General features: G+C 28.4%; 2 protein-coding genes across 8 annotated transcripts in view; one reads left to right on the top strand and one right to left on the bottom strand.

The window, feature by feature from the left end:
- LOC107439463 (NAD-dependent protein deacylase sirtuin-5, mitochondrial) overlaps positions 1-26,589 on the bottom strand; it is a 48,938-nt gene that overhangs the window by 15,310 nt on the left and 7,039 nt on the right. The window contains exon 1 of one of the 7 annotated variants that reach the window (XM_016052069.4): positions 25,487-25,608. The exons of 1 other annotated variant lie outside the window; for it this stretch is intronic. The gene's annotated coding sequence lies outside the window, so the exon portion shown is untranslated. Of the gene's footprint in view, positions 1-56; positions 438-25,242; positions 25,609-26,589 lie in introns of those variants that run through there. 5 more of the 7 variants (XM_071184957.1, XM_016052068.4, XM_016052064.4 and 2 more) reach the window with 5 other exon arrangements.
- LOC107439462 (rhophilin-2) overlaps positions 11,650-26,589 on the top strand; it is a 105,272-nt gene continuing 90,332 nt past the window's right edge. Inside the window, exon 1 of the mRNA XM_043041280.1 lies at positions 11,650-11,985. Within this exon, the coding sequence (XP_042897214.1) occupies positions 11,893-11,985 (93 nt within the window). The 5' untranslated portion in view covers positions 11,650-11,892. The remainder of the gene's footprint in view (positions 11,986-26,589) is intronic.

Raw genomic sequence — 26,589 nt, 5'->3', positions numbered from 1 at the left:
CAGATTATTTTTTAAAGAAGCATTTTCTGAAATTATTTAATGAATATAAATCTTACTGTAAGTTACAGAATACTAAGTTTGCAGTTCTTAATGAAAAAGTAACTGTTTTAGTTAGTAAAGTAAAACTACGAAAAAACTCAACAAAAGTTCAACTTTAATACTGATGTTACCACTGAATATTAAAAAAAAACCTTACATACAGAAAGAAGTAAAAGCATCAATAAAAAGAAGATGATTAATTATTTCTTTTAAGTCTTAATCAAATTGATATAAATTAAATGATATTTAATCAGTAGCAGAAAACACGATATTCTCACCTCAGAAGATAAATAAATAACAAACGGGTAACAGTTACATTTGTAAAGGTTAAATGCTCGTTGAGAGATTTTTAGTTGGCAACAAATTGACTGCTCAAACAGGTCACGTGACAAAATAAATTTACGTATCAAGAAACACACTAAAAAAGGATTAAATAAAAAATACGAACGCTAATTCCTTTGAAATAAGATAACCAAGAAGTTCAATTGCAATCGAAAATAAAAAACGCTTCGAGAAAAATAAAATCATGCTCTAAATTCTGGTTGGATTAAATTTGTTAGTTGTTGCACTCGAGCTATTGGTACTTGAGAATATTTTACCCTTATGCAAAGAGAACCTTTCTCAATTAACAAATGTAGTATATCTTGTACAAACTGCGTTAATTCGATAATTTTTTGCAGCTATATACGAAGGCCAGCAGTTCTTTCATTTGTGTCAGAACAAATCAGCGTCAATGACAAGCATCCTTACAAAGTGATTCCATCTGGATAAAAATACACAACGCGAAAGTAACGGAGCCTGANTTTTTTTTTTTTTTTTTTTTTTTTTTTTTTTTTTTTTTTTTTGTATTCAATTTTTGCAAATTTATAATAAAGAAAATTCATATTAATTTAATTAGTTTTAATTTGATCACTTGTTCTCAGATAAAATAAAAATTTAAAAAAATGAGTGAAGAAGTTTGCTATCTAAGAATTAAAAAAGAAATGTTTTCATTAATTAAAAAAAAAAAAAAAAAAAAAAAAAAAAAGGCGTTTAGAAAAATTACTTCTTAGGCTCCAAATACCTGCTCATACTTCTTCTATCATATTTTGTATGAAATAATCATCGTTAAAGATACTGGAAAAGCTGTAATAAATTTAAAACAGTCACTTTCAGCGCTAAGGAAAAATGATTTGCCTAAATGAAAATAATTTATTAAATAAGCTGCACCAAAACCCCAGCTTGTTAAAATACACTACAAAACTTTTATCTTTATGAAAAATAAAAAAACGAAATCTATTTTATTTGAATCCATATTTATTATGCAAACAACAAATTTTTGGTTCCATAATAAGTCCACTTCTAAAACACTGCATTTACTGAGGATCATTTTAACGCCTTGGAGAAAAGCACTATATTTGTATACTTTTGAATAACTGTATAAACGCAAGAAAATAAACTCTGGAGAGAGAAAAAAAAGTGGGCATTATGCATTTATAACACTGCAGTTACGTATACTAAACATATTCTACTCACAAACTGTCACAAAAAACCTTTTACTTAAGAATGAAAAAGTACTGTATTAAGTACTGTATTATTAAGTAGTATATTATAGGTGCTAGTGATCTTGTGGTAATAAATACTTCTTATACAAAAGTCGGTACTGCGGTAAAAGGATTTTCTAAGTCCCCGAAACGGAATAAAACTAATGAAAATGCATATTCTTTATTTACTTCCTTCTGAAATTTGTTTCTCCATCATTGATTCGATAATATATGGTTATTTATATGCTTTCAGTAACGTATATAGTTTCCTTTCTTCTATTCTTTTTTTTTTATTTTTAATCTTATTTAGAAATTTAATAAAAAAGGATACATTCATGAAAAAAATAATAACAGGTAAATATTAATTACAAATTTATGAATATAACACATTTATGAAAAAATAATAAAAGATAGAAAACAGGGCTTTTAAGGTGCATTTTTATTCGAGACATCAAGTATCTGTAACAAAATAACATGAGTTTAAAAAATATTACTTATTTCGTTTAATTTCATTTAATAAAATTAATAATGACATTAAGTCATTATTAGTCTTACATATCTTCCTTTTTGAATCTGTTTAATAAATTTTGTTTTATGTAATGTCAATTCACATTTCCCTTATTAGTCCTGTAAAAAAAAAAGTGGGGGAAGGATAGCATTTAATAATTTTCAAATATAGATCTGAAAATAAAATAATTATTGTGCTTATCATCGTTTTAATAATTTCTAGGGCATAATATAAAATTATAAGAAAAGAGATTATATTGTGACTGAATTCTTAATTTAGTTTTGCATTTTTTTTATTTAAATGTAGATTTTTAAAAAGGCATATTATGAGTGAACTCTATTTTTTTACTTAAATAAAGTTTTTTAAAGCGCCATTTTGTTATGATGTAAGAATGACTGCAAACCGGCGAAATGATATGCAGTTCTAAATTCCTCTGTTATTTTTTTCTTTAAAAATGTCCAACTTTCAATGCAGCAACTTCGCAATTTTTTTTTAAATATATTGTAATCGAGCCGTGGTGGCTCAGGAGATAGAACGTTCACTTTCCAATGAGGTGAACCGGGTTCGAATCCTTGCCGTGGTTGGTCGATACGAATTCCGCACCCGGCTCGTATCGACCACAGCGCTGTCTGAAAATATCCTCAGTGGCAGGCGGATCATGGGCTGGAGTCCCCTTGCTGTCAGGATATCTGTGAGAGATTTCCGCGGTTTTTCTGACGGTTTCCTCGCGGTTTTCCTATGCCCGACAGAATATTTTTTTCCAGTTCAAAAGCTAGCACTGACCTAACAGCTGGTAAAGAATGGCTCTGTAAAAACTGAAACTTGATGGTAATCTTTCAATGAATAAATAATAGTCTGTAGAGGTTATAACATTTTAATATAGGAATCCTTTTAAAATATATTAGAAATTTGACTGTATTGAATTAAATAAACAACGTTTTTTTTTAATTGTTTTTTTTTATCGTTCCTTCTATGTTTCCTTATCGTTCCTTTAGCAACTTCCGGTGTGCTTTCTTTTCCAATGACCAGCCAAGAGTGGCGCTAGACTTAGCCCGACAGGGGGTCAGCAATCACCCGACAGGGGGGCTAAGATAATTTTGAAAATAAGCAATACTTTTTAATATACGAATAATAATTAATTTGATGTGCACATTTTTGTTCTGATAAAGAATTTATTACGATTCAAATATTAACAAAGAAAAAAAATAAAGGTGATATATGAATAAATCAAAAATATATGCACATCCAGCATAAGATTCTACAGTGTTCTCAATTAAATAATATTCTACTCAAACAATAAAAGATTTATGCACAACAAGAAAAAATTCCAAAGATATCCGAAGAGCAAATTAAAACCAGTTTAGATGTTTTTGTAACAGAGATATTTTTTTTAAAATTAGTATAATTAACTAATAACTAGGTAGTTCAATTCTATTTTAATTTAAACATTAAATTTTTTAAAACTCGAGTATTTTAGAAACTAAATAATATGTCATCTATATTAAAACAAAACTATAATTTGATTTGCTTAAATATAATAGTTTTCGCATTTACGCTTCAGTTCCACTTGTTAAGAAACTCAAGAATATTGTTAAATAATACTAACTCGATAAATAACTTGATAAATTGAATTTTTTAAAAAAAAATGTTCGTTGGTAAATTATTTAAGATTGAGTAAAAAAATTTAATCAGGTGAATCATTTAAGACAACCAGAGCTAAAAAAGATGTTAAAATAATCAAAAACCAGTTTATTATGGAGACATGAATGAAATTCGCATCCCATCGCAGTATTCTTTTGACCAGCCTTTTTAATCCAGCCTTTCTCTGTAGTTATTCAATATTTTTTGATGATGTGATTATTCTTTCTTTCTTTACTCATGAATTTATAACCCTTTATACGTGTTTATTGATGGTTGGCTGAATGTAAACATTAACAAATTCTTGAAACCGGAAGAAATTTCGAAAACTTCCGATGTATCCATCCGCTTATGTTATGCTTACGAGGCGATGTGTGAACAGGCTTGATACTTTAGGAAGTTTCATTATTGTGATTTTTTTTTAGTCAAATTTACGCGAAATTTCACAATTTATTACAGTTTTCTGCAATTTGTAAATTATTTACAGGTCGTGAGCCGAAAACAAATTTAGTAAAATAATATCACAAGATAAATAAAGTGTAAGGTTGCCACGTTTTTAGTGTTATCCCTTATTTGGCTATAATTGGGGAAAAAATTCGCAGGTTATTGTTATTTTTTGGGTAGAATCATAGCATGCTTGCGAAGTTTTCCAAATACATTTGTTATTCGTTTCATTGAATGTTAAATTGAAAGAATGCGTATCATTGTAAATAATGCTTAGGTTGTAGATTTAAATAACCTTATTTTCAAATTTTTTAATACAAACAATCACTACAAAAAATTTCAAATTTAACATAAAAGTGTAAGTTTAAGGAAAGAGAAANAAAAAAAAAAAAAAAAAAAAAAAAAAAAAAAAAAAAAAAAAAAAAAAAAAAAAAAAAAAAAAAAAAAAAAAAAAAAAAAAAAACGCAAAAATTTATTAAATAAAAATTCTTAAAATTTTATAAATTGAATAAAAGTGTAAATTTTTTTCATGCAATAAGTTACAGCTCTTACCTGAATTTAATCCTAAAATAAAATGCTTTTATAAAAACTAAAGTAAAAAAAAAGTAATAATAATAAGAAGAATAAGAAATAAGAGTCGCGAATCTTTTATCTAAGCATGAGAAGGGGTTACGAGTTGCCTAATTGTGTTAATAAGGGGGATAAGGAAATTCAATATTGCAACAAAAAAACCAAAAAAAAAAAAAAAAAACCATGTTTACGTAATATTTGAAGGGCTCTGAAGTTGGTCGTTGACCTGAATATATTTTGTACCTCAAAAAGTACGCATTTAGAAGAAAAAAAAAAAAGCATCATACAATATTTTTTACGAGTTATCCATTCTGTTTATAATGTTTGTGTGTCTAAACATATATATAAAATGCAAACACTATTGATAAAATCAATTGTCAATTGTATTGATAAAACGTAAAGAGTATTCTTTTTTATCGATATTTTAAAAATTTTTTTTTTAATTCAAGCACTTATCATTAAATATTTTAACTGTATTGGCCTAATATTTTAATCTCACGTTCATATTATAGGATATTTTTTTATACAAAGAATACTTTCTTAAAACTCAAAATCTGTTTCTTTTCGTCATAAATAAGCGATTTAACTTGGTTGATAAACGTGAGAAAATCGTGACATTCTTTTTAGCAAATATTTTGCTTAATGTGTCAAAATTCAGCCCTAGGCTTTTTTCTACAATCGATTTAGAATCTTCTTGTTTCATAGAATTAACACTTTGAAGAAATCGTGTAATATCGAGAGCATGAGACTAGCTAAGTTATTCAAAACCTAACACTCTCACATAGATTTGCTTGTCAAGCTCGTGATTTCGCCTGTATAATTATATGATTTGAAATTTCAAAAATGTTCAAAAGGAAACTTTTATATTTTGGTCAATTTATTCATAGACTATTTATTTTGTATTAAAATAATATACTTTTACGACTTGATTTCAAAGTAATCAAATTAATTTAGATAATTAAGTGAAATAATTAGACGACTTCAAAGTAGAAAAAAAGTAAATAAATAATGAAAATAATTTATTCAAGAAAGGCTAAAAATGTTCCTTACATAAAATTTATCTTTTAGATATCAATGTTATGTGCGGGATAATTTACGATAAATCTCTGCATTATAAGTCATAGTCTCTTGGATATTCAAGAGATATCGCAATATCCAAATATCTGTTAGAGATCTCACGGTTTGGATTTTTCACATATGGATAACAGTTATCTCATGGATATTTAGTAATTTGGGAGATCTCTGTTAGATTCCGAAATTTAGATTTTGTCTAGGAGTCTCAAAGATGTTTTGGGAATGTTTATAGCTCTACAAAATATTAGATTGATCCAATTTGGTTCAAGTTGCAATTTTTCAATATATATATATATTTTTAATGTCAGTAAAAGAAAACATGAAACGAAACGAATAATTAAAGAAAAATTCCTACCAAAAACATTTAGTTTCATTGGGAAAGACTGAAAAATTTGTCAATTTCTGAATCACACATTAAATAGTCAAAAAATATCCAAATCTAAATGTATGCAAGATTTGAACGAAAAAGTTCTTTCAATTATATATAAAAATGTTTGCGGAATAAAAATTAATTAAAATGTAAAGCCCTCCAGCAACGGAATTTCGAGCAACAGGGTCATGGAGGTTAAGGCACCACAATTTCGAGATCAATTATATGATGGTGACAATGTAGATAGCATTGCTCACCGTGTTTTGTCAAAAACTTAGTTGCATTGCTTTTTCATTTTTATGTTCATTTGTTTTTTTGATTTTTTATTGCTTCCATTTGTTTTGGAACTATTTACCAAAGGAATCTACAGCCTTTGAAGCAATAAATGTTAAGAATTTTGTTTTGTGAAAAAAAAAGTATGGAAGTGTTTTATTAATTAAATATACTTGCAAGCGACGTAACGCTTGGGTCAGCCAATCAGGTACGACACACTATCGAGACGCCGCTTGCAGGCGTCCAATTAAATCTGATCCGAAAATGGATTCAGAGTGATAGTAAAACCAAGCGTTAAAGCTGTAACATTAAAACGTCATGCACAACCACGTGATTAGTTGCAGGTATCGAATGGAGGGAAGAGTTTAAATTAAGCATGCGTGTGGCAATTCTAAGTTTTGTTTGAATTTATGTCATCTTGCATACTTTTCTTCATTTTCATGAGCATTTTTATTTATTTTCTTGTTATATAGACCGATTGAATATTTTCGTGCTACTATTGAATATTGAGTACTATTTGTCTATTAAATATGCCTATTAAATACAGCACATGCAAATCTACAGAATTATCAGTCGCGTAAATGGTAGTCGGATTACCAGAGCGGGGTAGCCATAATCCCCTCTGCAAAGGATCAAAATCGTGATGACATGGCTACGGATGATCGTCAGGGATGTTTCCCAGACAGTCGCCAATTGCCCATTGTGCAGCTCTAGTGCGACGTTAATACCGCCAGTCGCGTAATTAGGTTTAATAATAAATAAAAAAAATCAATTTTTATACTTCGTATTTATTAAATCCCTAATAACTTCTGAAATATTAGTCCTATTGCCCTGATTTTTAAATGAATACACCACTTGTCTAGATTGCAAAGTTTAAATGCTTTCCTTCTTTAGCCATCTCTCCCTCCCTTCCGTAAAGTCAAGATGGCGGCTGAAGCTCACCTAGAGAGGAGAGGGGGGCAACTTGCTGGGCCCATACCACAAATTTCAAAACGATTTCCAGCTTTCCACCAGTTATATCAACTACTAGTATTCCATTACTTAGAAACTGTACTAAAATCTAAAAAGATAATAAAAATTTTAGCTTTTAAAATAATCATAATGAAAAAAAGAAGAATATTTTCTAAAAAAGAATCCTGTTATTAATAATAGTTAGCAATAACAATGCGTTGATAACTTTTATCTACACTTTACTACTTTTATGAGCGTTTATTAAGAAAAATTTTCAATTTAGTTAGTGAATAATTAAAATGAAAAAATATTAATGAATTTTTATTTATTTATTTATTTATTTTCGTACAGTTTTGACGACAAATCGACGAGACTTCGAAATTTAGATAAAGGTACCATAATTAATACATATACGAAGTACCACAAATAAGGAAAACATGTAGTTGTTTTACAATAAAGTTTATTATTTTTCAAAAGAAGAAAAGTTACAAAAATTTTTGAAAAATTGAACGAATCATAAAAAAATATTAATTCTGAGCAGATTAGATATAGAAAACTAATACAAATAATCCCTTGAACAAAATAGTAATTGTCTCTATAAGATTAAACTTATATTACATCTAATCCACTACGCGATTCGGCAATTATTTGATTTAGATTATTTCATTTTATTTAATTTATAAAATGTCCAAAAAAAAACTTGAAGAATTATGAAAAGCATAAATACTTATCTATTGTTCCTTTCTTTCTTTTTTTGTGAATTGTTAACTTTTTTCTTGATTTCAACAGTGAATTGGAATTTTTGCTCTGTTAAGGTCAAAGTACTCTTTTACCTCCTTCTTCATTTTCTTTTTCTATAACGATTATACGAAAAACTATTTTTATCACTATCTCCCACACCTATTGCAAAAACAATTTTTTCTTTCTTACTACTTCTTCACATTCTTCTCCCCCCCCCTTCTTTTATCGAAGTTTTAGTAAATCGTGTTCTGTGATTTTAAACTCGGAATTTTAGAGAGGTATAATTTTGATGAAGTTTAATACTATGTTCTTGGTTTCTATGTTTTCGACTATGCAATGTATTGACTCAAATAAAATAAAAAATGCCGCAAAAATTTTGAAATGTCGATTCAAAATTAAGAAATCTCATCGAAAAACATGGAAATCAGTCTATCGAGTGTTAGTATTAAAATGAGAAAAATATAAATAATGGGTTGTCATTCGATTGATTTCTTATGAGCATATAAAGTTGTTAAATATGTTTAAAAAACGAGAGGGGGAGGGGAATGTACATATGAGCTCTTTTTTCAAAACTTAATGGTAATTTTCTATTAATTTTGGTAGCATTTATAGAAACAAACCTTGCTTTTCCAAAATATGAATAATTGTATTAATTTTTTTTTTAAAGTCCCTGCCACAGCTACGAAATGAATCACTCTCGCATTTAAACATCTATCATTTGGTTTTAGTTCTGAAGAATTATTCTTTTTTTAAAACATATTTGAGAATTCCTTCGTCTTGTACAGTGCGCAAAAAAAAAACAAAAAACGGACCACCTTTCATAACTTTTGATCTAATGATTGCATCTTCACGTTCTAGAACTCATTCTTAATGGTTCAAGGGGGTGACCTCAAAAAGGCTAATCAATAAGCGCAGACCATAATTTAAGTTACGAAATCAGACACAAAAACGTACTTCCTCTGAATAAACATATCTTTTTTTCTTTTTTTTTCGGATTTCTGACCCCCAATAAATCTGAGAAATAGAGTCCCAATAGTTTGGTCAAGAGAGGGGGTCAAACTTTGAACCCCTTAATGTATATTTAATTTTTTATGTATTTCTCTATATCTCGGAGAAAGAAAATTTCAAGCAAAAAGTAAATTTTAGTAAATATTTATTATTTTTCTATTATTTTATTTAGTGATAATCTAAAAAATTTTGAATTGTAAGGAATACAATATTTTACATCATTTTAAAGTACGTAATTTTAAATGGCAAAATACAGAATTCGACGGAAAACGGTTGGATAGTTCCTGAGAACTCCAGACATATTCGACCCATTTCGCTCAAATTTTGTATTTTGCCACATAAAATTACAAATTTAAGTATGACGCAAAAAACTTTCTAACTTACAATTCAATTTTTTTTCGATTATTATTAAATAAAATAATAAAAACTAATAAATATTTACGTGCTTCGCATTATCTTCGGACAAATGAATTTAATAATTGCGTGCAACTCACTTTCAATTCGCTTAAAAAGTTTTTTGAGATATAGCGAAATAAGCGAAAAATCAAATTAACATTAAAGGGTTCAAACTTTGGACCCCTCTTCTAACCAAACTATTGGGAAAATATTTCCCAGATTACGGCTGTCCCCTATATTTTGGGGGTCAGAAATCCAAATCTATTGAAAAAAGGTATGTTCATTAAGAGAAAGTACGCTTAGGTGTTTGATTTCTTAATTTAAAACATCGTCTGCACTAATTAATTAGCAGATTTGAGGTCACCCTCTCGAACCATTAAGATTGAGTCCTAGAACGTCAAGATCCGATCATTAAATCAAAAGTTATTAAGGGTGGTTCGTTTTTTATTTTACGCACTGTAAATTGCTTTTAAAAGAAAAATGTATGCATTGTTATTAATTCTTTATTTTCATGACTGATTTTAAGAAATGTTAACCTTTCAGAACTTCAGAGGAAAAAATAAATATTAATGATTTTTTAATGATAAGCTCTTGACACTTGAATAATAAGTTTTTTCATTTGAAGGTATTTTTTAATTGAATTTCAATTTTTCATAAAAAATTTCAATGATTTTTGTAACGAAAAATTTCAGTTAACGATAGCTAAATATTTAATTTCTTCATTTGAACGTTTACTTTGTCGAATTTTTCAAGAAAAATGAGAAATTTCTATGTTTTTTTTCTTCCTATGATAATCATAATAAATAAGTTTCTTCTTTTTATTATAATTGAGTCTTTAATTTCATATTTTTTTTTTAATTTTTAATTTTTATTTTTTTTATTTTTTAGTGCAGTGTTGGGTATTTACTTGCCGGTTATCCTGATCGGTATCAAAAGATAACTTTAAACAATTGCTTTTTTAATATTGATTTTTCAAAATTTTTCTGTATTCTTTTTTAATAAAACATAAGTTTACAAGTGTTAAAATCTGATTTTGAACATTTGTGATCAAAATGAGATAAAATTACTTATAAGATTGTGATAGGTTAAAATTTAAATAATGATCATAATATTCTTCTGAGCAATATTTTTATTCCCATATTTATAAATATTTGGGTACTTGCAGAGCCGTTTTTATGTTTATAGGGGCCCTGGGCCTGTCATTATCTGGGGGCCNTCTGGGTACTTGACAGGGACCATGGAGCCTAGTCAGCCCACTGAAACGTGTAGGAACCATCTCAAATTCTGGTTTACACTTTGATTAGGTGTATCGCATACAAACATATCGTGCTCCTTAATTGTAACAATACGTATCGATTACGATAATACCGCAATCATTATTGATAATTATCGAATATGATATTATCGTGATTATTACCGATAGCGTAATTTATAAAAAAAAGATAATATCACAACGCAAATGTTATACATAACGATACTTATTGAACACAATATTTTGTAAGGGTTGATGCATTTTATTTGGGCAGCTAAAATATTGTCCAAAGTAAAATAATAGAATTTGTTAAATTGGAAAAACTTCGCGATAATATTTGTTCTAAAGATATTTTTTGACAACACAGCACAGTGCCAATATTCGTATTTATCGGTTATGTCTAGATTGACCAATATTCATGTTAGCTACAACTAGTAAAAACGGTCGCTTGCACATGATATACCAATAAGCACCAATATAGTTAGTTAAAATAATTTTCATAGCAGCAAAAACTTCTTTTCCTCTTTTAATCTACAGAACTTTCTTAAATAGTTGAGCAAATTTAATTTCAATTTCGAGTCCAACTCCAACTACTTCAACTCCTCACCCCTGGTTAAAATATGATTTTAAAAACTAAACTGATAGTTAAAACCTAATATCTTGAATTTATTAGTAGTTTTTCGCTGTGTTCTTTTTTCAAGACTGTAAATAATACCCAATATACTAATTAATAAATGAAGGAAACGCAAGAATAAATAAATGAGAAATATGAAGTTAAAAATGCCTCATGAGATAAGTCGCCAAATCTAGAGAACTAAAAGAAATCTAACCTGCAGGTATCTAATTACAACCCTGCATGGCCACAGGCTCTCTGCTTCGTCGAACGGTGAACGTGAAGCTACCATAGTTACCTGTCATTGTTTACAATTTGATCTGCATAGGATGATGGTAGTGATGTGAGCAAACACCGGTCAAAAAACACTTTGTTGGGAAATTTTTGTTGCACTTTGTAAAAAGATACAGAAAGCCTATCTTGGAATTTTTTCCGTGTAATTTAGAGAATTTTCTTTTGAAAAAGTTGTCTTTAAATTGGCGCGGATTTTAAATGCGAAATATGAGCGAAAAAAGTGATTGCGGAACTTCGGATGTGAATGCAAATACAGAAAATAAATCTGGATATTATTGGAAAAAAATCCGAGTAAGTTATGCATTTCATTTGTTTTAATATTTGTATATTCATAAAGAATTTTATGACTGGTGATAGTAAGTTAAAAATATCTTTAAGCGCTAAATCTTCGCATTTTCAGAATTGTTCTTCTGAACATTTATTTTCAATCTGAGAGAAAGTTATATTATGTTAATTCTTATAAAAATAATATGCTATGTAAGCGGTTAATTTAGTTGAAAAAAAAGGAATATAAATAAAATTTAACATTAATTTTTCTGAAGGGGGAATGGAAAAACAATTCCTAAAGTAGAATTTGGTTGATAAGTACGTTTTGCAATAACAACAGAAATTTTATCAGTTTTTCTGCAATCATTAAAATTCCTTTAGATAAATCATAAATGCATATGCAATTTTTCTGTATTTCCTTGTCTGGAAAAATCTTTATACTTTTCTTCCTTGTTTTTTATTTATTTATTTTTCCTTCTTTTTGCTTAGAATTTTATAATTATTATACCGTTTGATTTCCTTACCGTTCGTATATAATGTCGCTTGCGTTTGACACATCATAGCCGTTTAAAATACAATTCATCCAAGGATTCATTCCAAACGATTCGTCACAAATGAATCGTTTTCTTAAAAGTATGTTGTCTGTCAAATTTTGACATACCTTTTTTAAAGAAGAAAAAAGGCTTCGAAAGCAGCATTTTGGAAACAGTAAAGAATTGTATAATGTACATAAATTGGGATCTAATTTTAACATTTTTCGTAATGAAAATGCAAATATTGTTTACATAAAAGGTAAAAACAGCCTCATCTATGATTCTGTAAAGATTTTTAATACTGATCATAGAAATTGTTTAACGAACTGTTACGCTTCTTTAACAATATAAACATATTCACATGGAAGAACAAAAAAAACACGATATATTTTTTCTTTATGTGGTGTGAATTTATGTAAAATTCAAGTGTAAAAATATTTATTTCGTTAAACGTTTCTTGTTAAATTTCAGATTCGTATTAAATTAAAAATTTTACCGAATTTTATGCTAAAAAAATTGGAAGTTCTATTTTTATTTTTGAAAGAATTAGTTGTAATCAATAATTAGTCTTTAATAAACATTTAGCTTCGATATTTTTCATTTTTCGAGTTAAATCTAGTTATTTGTAAATATTTCATAAAATATGTACCTCTTTAAAAAAACGTTTTGTTTGTATGTAAAGTTATAAAATGATATGTGATTTTCTAAACGTACGATATTCTATAAGATTAAGACTAGTATTGATAAAGTGGATTATTCTTCTATTATTATTTTTTTTTTTAATAAATAACTAAAATACCCTTAATTAAAATGAATAAATTTCTATCCTATTTTTTAATGAAGAAGATACTGTGACAAGTCAAAATCTAATCCGGATTATATGCAAATTTATTAAAATAATAACATAATTTTTAATAATGCAACAAAATTTTAGTTTAACTAAATTTTTAAATTACATTAAAAGATTATATCCTCTCTATGGGTTTAATTTTTCCTCTTATGCATATTTACTTTGTGTAACTCTTTTTACATTCTAATTTCTCTACTTTTTGTGAATTTTCAATCTTAATATTTGTGGCTTGTAGTTGCCTCAGAAGAAACTTTTCACTTTTATTTCGCAGAATTTTAAGTTATCAAAACCAAAATTATCACTTCTTTATATTATGTAGATAAAAACTATTTGTCTTATCTAAATATATCTTATAAATCTAAACAACCTGAATTCCAACATTCCCGAAATGTCTATACAGTCTTACCTTTTGCTAAAAAAATTTTTTCCCCAAGAGATAATAATAGAAAATATCTAGGGGAATTTGTAAATAATCTGAATTTTTATCTTCTCACATCAATGATGTCTACACTGTTGCACTTTTATCTTTTGCAAAATAAATAAATAAATACAATTTTCCTATTGAATTGGAAGTATTGTAATATTGGGACCCCTATCCTATTAACACCTATTATCCTATTAATAAATAAATAAAATTTAACATTTCATTTTTTTTTTTAATAAACTGTTGTTTGTTATTTTTTACTTATTATTTCCCACCCCCCTTTTTTTCATATGTCTATAATTTTTCTTTGTTTTATTCTTCATTTTGAACTTATATAATGAGTGCTGTTTACTTGCAGCTTAAGCGCAATAAATGATACTTATTGTTTTTCTTAACTTTCTTNTATATATATATATATCATCAGGTTCGACCATTTGAGGGAATTTCTGGTCCACTAGGGTTGCTTTAAGGAGAAAATAAAATAGCGAGCAGCAATAACATGAAATTTTAATAATTTTTATATAATACGTATTTTGAAATTATGTAATGAGCAATTTTAAAATCGATATTAGTACATTTATCTAATTCCGATATTTTGGGTATTAACCATGCTATAAAACACTTTTTCTTTGGTTTTAATATAAAAATGAATTTTAAATTTGAATCTTATGTTTATAATTGTTTTTTTAACATTTCATGTTTTTTACTCCAAACATTTAGTCCCCATGCTAGGTTTAAAGTTAATAGTTAAATGTCAGTCTATTTTTATGGATTCTGTCCGGCCTTATTGTTCGTTAGATAAATGGCTCATAATAATAAATATGTCAATAGAAGAAAGCGAGAATATTCAGGGAGTCAATGGAATAAACCATAATTCCGAGAAAGGTCTTTTATTATACAACTTGTGAACTATAAAAAATTTTTTCTTCAAAGCTATGCAAAACTAAATGGCGCCTGAATAACTTTTCATCAACATATAAGCCTTTCTTTTTGAAGGTTATATGGACAAAACTGCGAATTATTAATAAGGATGAAAAACAAGTTTTCCACCACTTCTATATGCGAATATAGAATCTGAAATAATTTTGCAGTCTACTATTTTCATTTTTATATATATATTTATTTGTTTTAGTTTTTTTTCGCGAAAGCTCTGAAATTTGTTTATAGAAAAAAAGGAAATAAAATGAAATAATTCTACGTATTCTGTAAAATATGTAATTTTAAATCTCAAGTCAATCGGTGAAATTTAGTTCGATTTATGACTTCTGTGGACATGAAAATTGTAACCTCTAGAAATATGTATTTGAAGTTTTCTGGACTCACGTTATGGCCTGACAGAGATTGTGTAATTCAAGATTCCAGCGCTGTTGTCACTTCGTTCAAACGAAACGAAAGAAGAATGATTTTTTTCTAAAATGACCCAATTCTTTCACAGAGGAAAAATATTCTTGTAATACACATTTGCTTCCACTAATGTGTTTACATTTTTATCGTATTTCTGAAGATGAGAAACTACTTAAAACTTTTGGTTTGTCGGCGCCAATGGGTAAATGATGGTGATAAAAGAACGAGAATAAAAGGAAGGGGTTTGAAATGACTCAAAGTTTAGGAATGTTGGCCTTTTTAGGGGCCACGACATTCTATAGACGGTGTCGAGTTGGTCACAGTATGGCTGAAGAGTTAATAAAGAATGCGCTTTGCTGATAGGAAATCAGGTAAAATGATTGATAAAAAATTAAAAAAACTCTCAGATTTTTATTTAACATAACAGAATCAACTGATGGAAACTGTACTAAAATAAATTTTTTATTCCTTGCCAAAAAATTTGTTAAAATTAATGGGTGACAGTTGCGTGCAAAGGAAGGGGGGACAAAGTGCCACCAGTCACCCGATCCAGCATAATTGAGCTTTTTGATTCTATATTTGATTCTATATGACTTCATTATGAAATGATTATTTTAAACAGATAAATATTTGAGTGAAGAAAATTATTTCATTAAGTTTAAAACGTGTTTTAATCGATAAATTTAGTATTGAAGATTTAGGTCATCAAATTTTAAACATTAGTTATTTACATTGAAAAAATGAACTATGTTTTGTTAGTAATAATAATAAATTTTTTTTTACCATAGGAATAATTTCCTTTTCTTTTTTTTATTCACATGAAAATGAAATTAAAATAGGAATTTAGATTTTTTTTAAAATTGAACATATATCTATATATATACACACAAAAATCGGTTTGCTTCAGTTATTATTAGTTCCATAGCATTTGAACACTTGAGCACCTCCTCCACCCATGCTTCGAAGGTACATGAGATTAAAGAATTAAAATAAAATTAAAAAAAATATAAATCGGCAAATAACTTCCTAACAGTTACTATATAAAAACTGAAAAATGAAATAACATAAGACAATATTAAATGCAAAAGAAATTTACACAATATTGGTATAGTGAGGCTAACTGTGGCGTGTGTGAGGCTTTCGTGGTTTTCCTCTCCATGTAAAGCAAATGTGGGTTCAGTTCCATCAAAAAGTCCTCCACGAAGGCAAATTTCTCCCGATACTTGATCAAGGAGTTCCCTTGTCTTCTGGATTAGATTTAAAAATAAAAGCCATTATATCTTCGGTTCAGTTATGAAATATGGTTTTGAATTATGAATTGTAAATTATAAAATTAAAAGAATTTAATAAATCAATGTAAAAATGTATTAATTAATATATTTTATCTCAGTCTTAAATCATATATATATATTTCATTATAACTATATATATATTAAATCATATACACATTAAATCATATATAATCCGTAAATCATATACATGTTTTATTTTGCCTTTATATACAATAACATATTTTATTTTGCCGTGCTCCTCACTGATTTTAACTTAATATCTTCGCGAATTTTTGGCTTTTAACTGATATATTAAATCTAGAATTCAGGCATAGACAGTTTCTCATTTTCAGGATCTATCCCCTAAAAGTTTTGAAGCACCCTACATACAATTAGTAACAACTTCATTCCCACTCTCATTAGTTTCCCATTTAAAAACAACCTCACTTATAGAAATGCGTGTAAAAGAAGCGCCGATAAAAGCTTTCTGACCAATTATTTCTCCATTTTTATCAGGCTGATCATCACATTTTATGAAATTAAAAGATAAAATATAGAGAGGAAATGAATGAGTTCCAGTGAGTGTTACTTCAGAAATCCATCAGTTTATCGTTACAGCCCAGTAACCTAATTATTGATCAAATATTTTGTGCCCTTCAACCATATCGGCGATACGTTACGGTAATGGCCAATTAAGCATTGAAGCGATATGATTTAATAAATGGATGACAGTAAAAATAGAGTACTATATAGGTTTTTAAACTGTTTTTTTTTTAAACCATTTATTTTATTCATTATTTCCCTGGAACTGGAAAAAAGCTAGATTTGGTATTTAGGATATATCCTCCATTGTCAAGCTGATATCTTCTTTTGCGGGGTAGACTATATTTGAGGGTGCCCCTTGATTCTCGCCAGGTTGTGATTGCGGTTGATCGCCAAGCCGGGCGATATTGAAACCCAATCGTGGTTCTGATTGGTTTAGATTTCAGCGTTATTTTTAAATGTTCAACGGTATATATAATTTCAGAGGTCCGTCAGGACTACGTTCTACTTTGGATACCGGCTGGTAAGTTTACTTTTGAATCTGGTCAATAAGATCGAAGGTATGTGGGCAGTCATAAAAAGGGATTTAAGTAAAAAATGTCACCGCTAGTCTGGTATTACAGACGCCATTTTCGATTCGTATTTCGTCGAATTTATGTGGCGATGGAGGTACACACATTCTATTCATGATAAATTTAGGCAGTATCTAACTGTTATTAGATAATTCTGTGCACCTAATTTCATTAATTTTTGCTATTAATTTTTAATAACCTCCATTAATTTTTGCTTCGATTCAGAATCCTTTTTATTGGATTTATTAATTTTGCTTATATTGGGTTCATTGCAAGCTTTATCCAATGTTTCGTTCAAATTTTCCAATGTTTTATTGAAATATCATTATGTTTTGGCCGCCATTCCTGTTACCGCGGTGTTCCTCGCAAACAGGAATAGCGCCAAACATAAGTCGCCAATTTCGCCAAGGGGCACCCTCAAGTATATTTTTCCCGTTCTTGCGCCATTCTGAATTTTTATTTATTTACTAGGGGGCAAAGCCCCCTGTTCGTTACCGCTCACCAACCCCAATCATTGCTTCGCAATAATTGTTTATCTTGGCAGAAAACAGTTTTTCTACTAAAGTTAAAAATATTCACTTAATATCTATGTACTAAAAGGAATTCTGTTTACTTGCGCCTCTACTTCCCACCTCCAAATATTANTTCACTTAACATCTATGTACTAAAAGGAATTCTGTTTACTTACGCTCTTGCGCCTCTACTTCCCACGTCCAAATATTACTATCTATTAGTATTATAAACATTTAGATCTCCTGGTGAACAGAAGTGATTTTTTTAATTATCATTTTTTTAAATAACATTTACATTCTTAATACATTATATTGATCGAACAAATTTGATGAGTTCTCAACCGTAATTTAAAATTTTCGCTAATAATAGCAGTACTGAAAAATAACTTTAAATTTGGGATACAAAAACTTTTAAAGGAAAACAATACCTTTACAACTTTTGTTAATTTTATGCTGATGACAACCTAAACAATATGGAAATGAATGGGGGAAAACTGGATCCTACCACGTGATTTTCCGGCCAATAAAAATGCGCCGACAACAATGAAAAACGGTATCAGACCATTATGATTTTATGTTATATAGAGATTTAATTTTATAATATTATTTTTAGCTCTTGTAAGAATTGACTAATCGAATCTTTTAACGAAACATGTGCAAGGTGAATGTGGATTATCTGCTAAACTTTAAATATTATGAAATTTAACACTGATGCAGTTTGGTTGCTGCCAGAGTAAATTTAAGCATTATGATGCTGTATACTAATTGAATTAAAGAACCTTTTGAATGCAACTTATTTTTGCCTTATGATTTTGAATGCCAGACATTAGAGTTATATATACAATATTGGTGCAGTAAAGTATTAGTAAAAATTTGCTAATTAAATCTCTTAAAGCAAAGTATGCAAGTGAACGTGAAATTTCCCCTAATAATGTAAGTTAGTTTTCTTTAACAATGTAGTTCGCACAATAGGCAACATGACTTTAAAGAAAGCTTTACATGTTAACTTAAACATTACTTAAGTTCTGCTTGTAAAAACAGCAACCTTTGCATTTTTATTTATTTAATTGCTTATTTATTTTTCATGTACTTATTTATTTTTTATGCATTTTGTTTACAAGTTTTGATTACGACTTTTTTTTTAATCCAATGCATTTTCTGTTCGGGGAATGCTTACAAAAATGTTTTATCACTAAAATCACTTATTCAGTTCCACGGTTTTTGCGATTTTAATGCGGTAGTTACAAATACAGGGTGTTTCGTAATGATTACCCCTAATATGTGTATTCGGATTCCTTGAAAATAGAGATTTTAGAAAAGTACACGCATTAAGGATCGTCGCTAATTTCTTTAAGGAAAAAATAAACGCTATTTAAATAAAAATAATCACTAATAAGGAAGCCATGCTGGAAATATCAAAACATGAGGAAACAGACAGGATTTGAAAGGTGATTATAGGAAACATCTCTAAATTTCTTCAAGTAATCAAAATCATTTTGATATTTTTCGTCCCGTCTTCCTCAGTGGTGATTCGACACTATTTCTGTTTCGTCCTCGCTTAAATAATAATTTTCGATCTAATTTTGAGTATTTTGTTCTCAGTTATGACAAGTATTCTTAAAAAAATATACGTTAAGGGTGGTAATTACGGACACCCTGTAATTACAGTACACACAAGAATATATTAATAGAGCATATTTTTGTCTTATTTCAGTAAATTATATCCGTATCTTCTTTAGATTCGTAAATTGCGAGGGCGTTCTGTTTTCGATAAAGTTTGTATACTACCATTTTTTGCAGAAGGCGCGTAGTTGTTCTGCGCGCGCGACTGAATTCACGCGCCTGTATTCCCTAATTCCTACGGGAATTGTTTTAATTCCATATCCTACAGCTATAGTGGCTGAAGGTTAGGCCACTGGGTACTTAAGTTTAATGCTTATCTCTTAACAGACCAGAATAATCCGAAAAAGAATGAGAAAGCAGCAGGAATTAGTGAATGGCGATATTCTTTGTGTTGTTTTACTACCAAACCGTATCCTACATTCTTGTAATCTTTTTTAAACGCTGCAAATGTCAATTTGGACGCATCAGATGCGGAAACTGAAACACGAGCAAGGAATGCCGAGTTAACTATGTTAGAACAATTTTCGAAGCATTTGGTTGACATAACTTCTTGTTGCTGCATTATTCGAATAATGATGATAAAATCAGAGTCATTTTACGGAGAATACTTTAGTTGAAGAAAATGTAGCTTTTCTAAAGAAAATTTCGCTTCCAAACAAATTGCACCTATGTTTAAAATATATTCATATTGAATAAAATGTGAACATATTTCGCTTATTTAAAAATAAGTTTTTTTTAATGTTTTTTTTAAGCTTTATCTTAGTGTGTTTCTTACCCCAATTCACGTTAAAGGTTTAGTTGCGAACAAATAAGGTTAGTCATTTGGACCATTCGCATAATTTTTATAAATACAAAATTGTGGCACTTAGACAATTTCTTGACCAGTTTGTTTCTTATCATTTACATACTCTCTACAATGAAAAATATTTTGGACCTAAAACTATTTAAATATCCATAAAGTTTACATTAATACGAATATAACGTTTAAAAAATAACTGAATGGAATGCAATTTCTGTTTGTTGCTGACTAACATATCAATTTTAGATGTAAAAACCAGTTTTTGTATTCGATATTAAATAAATGCTTAATTTAAGGGGTAATAGTGCTAACAGACCTGTGAATAGAGTTCGGGGCTGTTGAAAAGGAGGTAGGTTCACTAAAATATTAGTCACTTTAAAATATTTTGTTAATACTTCGTTTTTGCTTACGAGATTTATACTATTTCCTTTAGTAACACTGAACATTACAAATCAAACTCACATGTATTTAGTTCATTATTAAATTTATGTATTAGTTTTTAGTAATGAACTTAACTTTAATAGAATATTAGTCATTAGTTAATTTTATTATATTGATGAAAATTCTTGAAATTTTCTTAGTCGGATAATCTGAAGAGGACACTCACTGTAAAAATGTTAAATATTGTGTAACAGCTGAATTTTATCCTCAACTACTCTCTTATACTATTTTATGTGTATATTTCTCTCATTGTCAAAATAAGGGGACAATTTGTAATTTAAAAAAATAATGAAAGGCAATCTCTGTACATTTTTTTTCTTCAGAAAAAGTAAACTAAAAAAAAAAAAATAAATAATTTTATAAATAACTTAAAAGTTTTTTCCATAATTTATAATGTTCATTTTCTATGTATAGAAAATAAACATTTAGAGGTGCATTTTTTTTTTTAAAAAGAGTATTTGTTTAAAAAATAGTTTTAAAATTTGAAATCACTCAAAGGATATAGTACTGTCTCCCCGAAAAAAGATCTTTAGAAAGCTGGAAGTTATTCTAACGAAGTAAATATTTGTATCAGAATTAAACCCATAAACACAGATAATTTTACCAGTGTGTAAACGTTATTTAAACTGTGAATTAATTTTTTTCAAATTGAAATATAAATAAAAATGCAGTGTTTTTAAAGAATGCCGGTTTATTTTTACAAAAAAGGCAAAAAAAGGGTTCATTTATTGGGATCAAATGGCAGGTAGGGCCTTAAAAAACGGTCAGGAAGACGGTCAAACACTATTGGTTTGCTTATCTTATCTCTCTGCGTTGAGAGTTAAAACGCAAAAGTTTTAAAATCATATTTATGAGTGGAAACGAAGAGCAAGTGATTAAATATAACTGGAAATTTGCAACTAATCAGATGGTTGAGTCGAATCACGTGGTTGTGCATGATGCGTTAACGTTACAGCTTTAAGGCATGGGTTTATTATCGCGCTGAATTCATTTTCGGATCAGATTTAATTGGGCTCGTTACGAGTGTGTGTCGAGTCTAATTAGTTGGCCCACGCGTCACTTCTCTTGCAGGTATTTAATTCAGAAATTAAAATTGCTTTTCGATATTAATAACAATTTACTGGGGTGGGGGATTTTTTTTTTTTAGTAAATCAGTTTTACAAAGCAAGTTATTTTCAGTAAATTAACGAATTCATTTTTTGATGTGAATTAACGCATTGAGTTTGTTTAGTACATTAACATATTGAGTTTTTTCTGACGTGTATCCCGATTAAATAAATTGAAATCACGAATATAGCAAGTTAAAAATTTGTTGAAATTTGATACTAAATCTATTACTTCCTTAAAACTTGACAAATAATTCAATTTAGAAAATTATTGAAGAAAGTTAAAACAAATGAGAAGTTACTATAATCATCGCAAAAGGTACTAAGTACTTAGAATCCAAGAAAAAAAAAGGAAAGAAAAAAAAGGTAACTATCAATAAGAATTGAAAATTTTTTCTATCCACCATTAGAATCTCTAACTAGAATTAAGTAACAAAATCTTGTAAATTAAATAAAATTTTGTCTTTTTTTAGAAACTTGTTCGTAAAAATTCTTATAACACATTTTCATAATTGAAGAATCGATTCTTTCGAAGATCGTTTGCATGAACTAAAAAATGAGTAATTCCTGAATAAATTTTGCTGAAAATTTCAAAATTGAAGGTTCTTCTGTTTTGATAATTTCATCTTCATTATTAATTTAAAGTAAACCTAAATTTCTCTCAATTAGTAGTTTAAAGTTTATTTATATTTTTAAAAAAACGTGCTCAGATAGACCGAAAGTAAACGAATAAGTTTCAAAAGCTGATAGTTTTTCTTAAAAATATCGAAAGGCAAACAAACTATTGCAAAATTACTACCCGATAGAAAATGAATGAGCTATTATTATAAAAGGGAAAAGAATAGCTTCCTCTTTTAAATGGATTAACAAAATGAAGTTTGCTCGTTCAAGGACTGCGAGTTAAAAACAATCACTTAGATTAATTTTGATCGCGAAAAAGATTTAAAATAAAAAATAAATAAGGTTTGAAAAACAGTTGGTACACACTGTTTCTATATTTAGAATAAAATAATATTTTACAAAACATTAAAATGCAAACAAATTAAGGAGGAATTATTATTTTCTCATAGAATATTTACTAACTGCTTTTATGGTGAGGTTAAGTACTATAAGGTCCTCGAATGTGTATAGTTAAAAAAATGGTATCAGTTTTGTGCGTTTTAGAACTTTCAGAACAGTTGACACACTCTGTTTCTAAGTTTAGAAATAAGTTCAAGCACACACATTGTCAGAATTCGACGAAATTCATCTAATATACATTAAAAAAAAAACAAAAAAACATCTGTATGAATATTCGATTTTTTGTTGTTGTTGTATTCTATTTCGTCATGTGGGTAGATTTCGAATAGAGATGAAGCTCATAAACTTTAACTGACTGCTGACATCTACATGAAAGCAGCTGGAAAAATGTTCGTGTTTTAGGATTTTTGGTTAGAAACAAAAACAGCTGTGAAAACACGTGTTTTTTGCGTCAGACAGACGAACGCAAGTGCGTTTGAGACAACCTTTTAAATCTATCATAATTATTTTATGTTTTTACAGCATTACTTTAATGTAGGAATTTCTGTTATCTATCTTTGCACTGCATAGAGTTATAATGTTAGGATCGTTGATTTAAAGTAGATCAAATACACAATTTTAGTGTTTGCTTACAATGATTAGTTGTGGTTTTGTTTTGAAAACAAATTGACTTGTCTAGAAAAATGTTTGCTTAAAAAAATTCGAGTTTTGATTTATTTATTTTTGATTTTGAGCTGAATAAATATTCTACGTCAGTTCACTCGAAAACAGTTTCAGAAAATAGAAGTTTTCTTACTTCTACCTTTTAATTTTCTTTATATTCAATTATTGCCTTTTCTTATATTACCTTTCTTTAAATTCAGTGTCTATTTATTACTTACTGTATCGGCATAAATCTTACCATTTGTGTAAATATTTTTTGTTTGTAAAAGAGAAACAAAATGTTTATATTTGTAAAAATATTGCTTTCCATTTTATTTTATTTATTTATTTGCCGGCATTGCTTGCATTTAAAAATTTTTCATGTAGTATTGGTACGAAATTTTATTTGTATACCAATACTTATGTCGTTGTCTTCACACTATGATAGTTCTAAAGTAGAGGGATTCTTTTCATAATTCTCGGCACTGCGACATGACATGACTTAAATTTGAAAGGGGAATATAAAATAGATTAAAAATTTTATACCGCTTAAAAAAATGTTAGAGTTTTATATTTATTGTAATTTAATCGTACAAATCTATAAAATGAATAATGTAAGTGACTGAATTCGCAGCGTTTGCAAACTTTTGTAATGGGTTTGCAATGAGATATATTTATCTCTTAATTTTTCAAATTTAACTTCTTCCTTTAATTAAAAAAAAAATAATCATTCATAAACCTATATTGAACTGTCACAATCAGCGATACACGAAAACGAAATTTTATGAAAGACGAAATGACGCAATTCCTTTGTTCAGAGATAATTAAGAAGCAGAAATATTTTAATTCGTTAATTAATCTGAAAATGACATGAGTATGAAATTTTCGCAATGCAGGCAGATAATATATAAATGAAATAAGGTCGAAAAGGTGTTTTAAACGATATAGTTAATGAAACCATTTGTCCCAGCAGACTATTTCGGTATACTAATTGTTTCGCTCCCGCAACGGAAGACAAAGGTAAAGGAGTTTCCCTCGACCCATAATATGAAGGTCATCTTCAGATTATTACATTTCATGGATTTTTAATTTATAGTGTCTGTCGGTCATAGTTAGGGGGAACGATACAGCTCGAAATGTAATGAAAAAAAAATATCAAAACTTTTATTGCTTATTTTAAGATTTTGAACTGTTAATTTATTGAATAATTGATTAAATTATTAAATAATTGTTCATTATTTAAATTATTATTATGATTTTCCTAAGTTCGAAAATCGATTTAAACTTTAAATTTATATTAATCTATTTAAATAGGATGGATTTTAACTGTAGAGGATCGGCATTTAATTTTATGAATTGGTCTATTATAGCACTATGGATGATTCTCGATAAAGCGAGTGAATGAAACAATTAAGGGAAGAAAAAAAAAAAAAGAAATGAAGTAGTATTAAAGAATCGTCAAATGAACGAATCAGAGAAGCTTTGGATAATAAAAATTAAAAAAAAAAAGTATGTTAAAAATAATATTGAAGGCAGATATAGTCGGTAAAAACAAAATCAATGGGCCAGAAAAAATATGTTGGAAAATCTTCCGTACGTACCTTATTCATATCTGAGGGCTTCTTGCAAATAGTAAAACAGTATGCGGAAGTTGAGCACAGTGTGACATCCATAAATTCAAAGCGTGTCACACTACAATGTTTGAGTACATAATACACATTTGATACCCACCATCTGTGGTAACTACATTAATAGAATTGCTCAACACCCGTGCTTAACATGTTAATGAGAATGGAATTTTAAACAGACTTCATATTTGTGGAAGAAAACATCAGTCATAGTTACCATTTTTCAAGGCGTAAGAAGTGACCGATAATTTTTTGTAATAGAACAGGCAAAAAAATTTTCGTCTATTCAGATGATACACTCGGAAGAAGTAGATGATGTTAATACCGAATCAATAGTTATCAAATAAGGTGATCATTACGCTCAGTAATAAGGAAATATCGATTAGTAAAATGGATCACGACACGTGACATTTACACTCATCAACATGAATTCAAGAGGGAGTTGTGTTCATTATTTACTATCTTAACATATAAAAAGAAATTGCTAAGATCCTATTTGTCGTTGTAAAGAATTATAATTTTCCCACTTTTTTTAAAGTACTGTTAAAAACGATTAATAGGAGGTGATTTTAGATGACTGTTTTGATAAAAATGATAATTGATTTAGATAAAAATATTAAGCTTCTCCCGTGTAGTTTGTTCCCAAGATGTATTTTTCTTTGTATAAATAGTTAGCTCCTCAGATATGTTTCTTCTCAGTGCTGTAGTTGGAAAAAATATTTGAGGGAATTCAACTTCTTACAGGGTATATGTCAAAGTGATATTATGTCATTGTTAGGTCAAAAAACGACCCATTTAAATTACTTGACCAGCTTCAATTCTGAAAAGAAAACACTAATTTTTTTTTAAAAAAAGGGGGGCTATGCTGCTAATTAGCATTATTTTTATTTTTGAGGCATTCATCAAAAAAGCTATTGACAAAATTTAGTTCTATTAAGTAAGTGAGTATACAATTCTTCATTAGCACTTGAAAAGTACTACGACTATTTATCTGTTAAACACACTGCTTTGATAGCTAGAATGTAATATATATAGCGCAAAAATGTTTTTATGTTTTTTGCTTGATATTTCGTATATATTTTGTACTTAATGTGTTATTTTTTTATTTCAATTTTTTTGAGTGCTCGTTTCACTATTGTATTGATATATTTTGCTTTTTGCTATAGTAATACAATATTAGAAAGCACAATATTATTTGCGGATGTAATCGTGTGAGCTGATAAGGAGATTAAATCTTTTCATTATTTTGTTTTTAAACTTTTTCATATATATGCGTGTATATATATATATATATATATATAAGCCAAGTAAACAGTAAAC

The sequence above is a fragment of the Parasteatoda tepidariorum genome, chromosome 1 (genome assembly GCF_043381705.1).
Source record: "Parasteatoda tepidariorum isolate YZ-2023 chromosome 1, CAS_Ptep_4.0, whole genome shotgun sequence".
In the NCBI taxonomy this organism is placed as follows: domain Eukaryota; kingdom Metazoa; phylum Arthropoda; class Arachnida; order Araneae; family Theridiidae; genus Parasteatoda; species Parasteatoda tepidariorum.
This window is presented reverse-complemented; position numbering and strand designations above follow the sequence as displayed.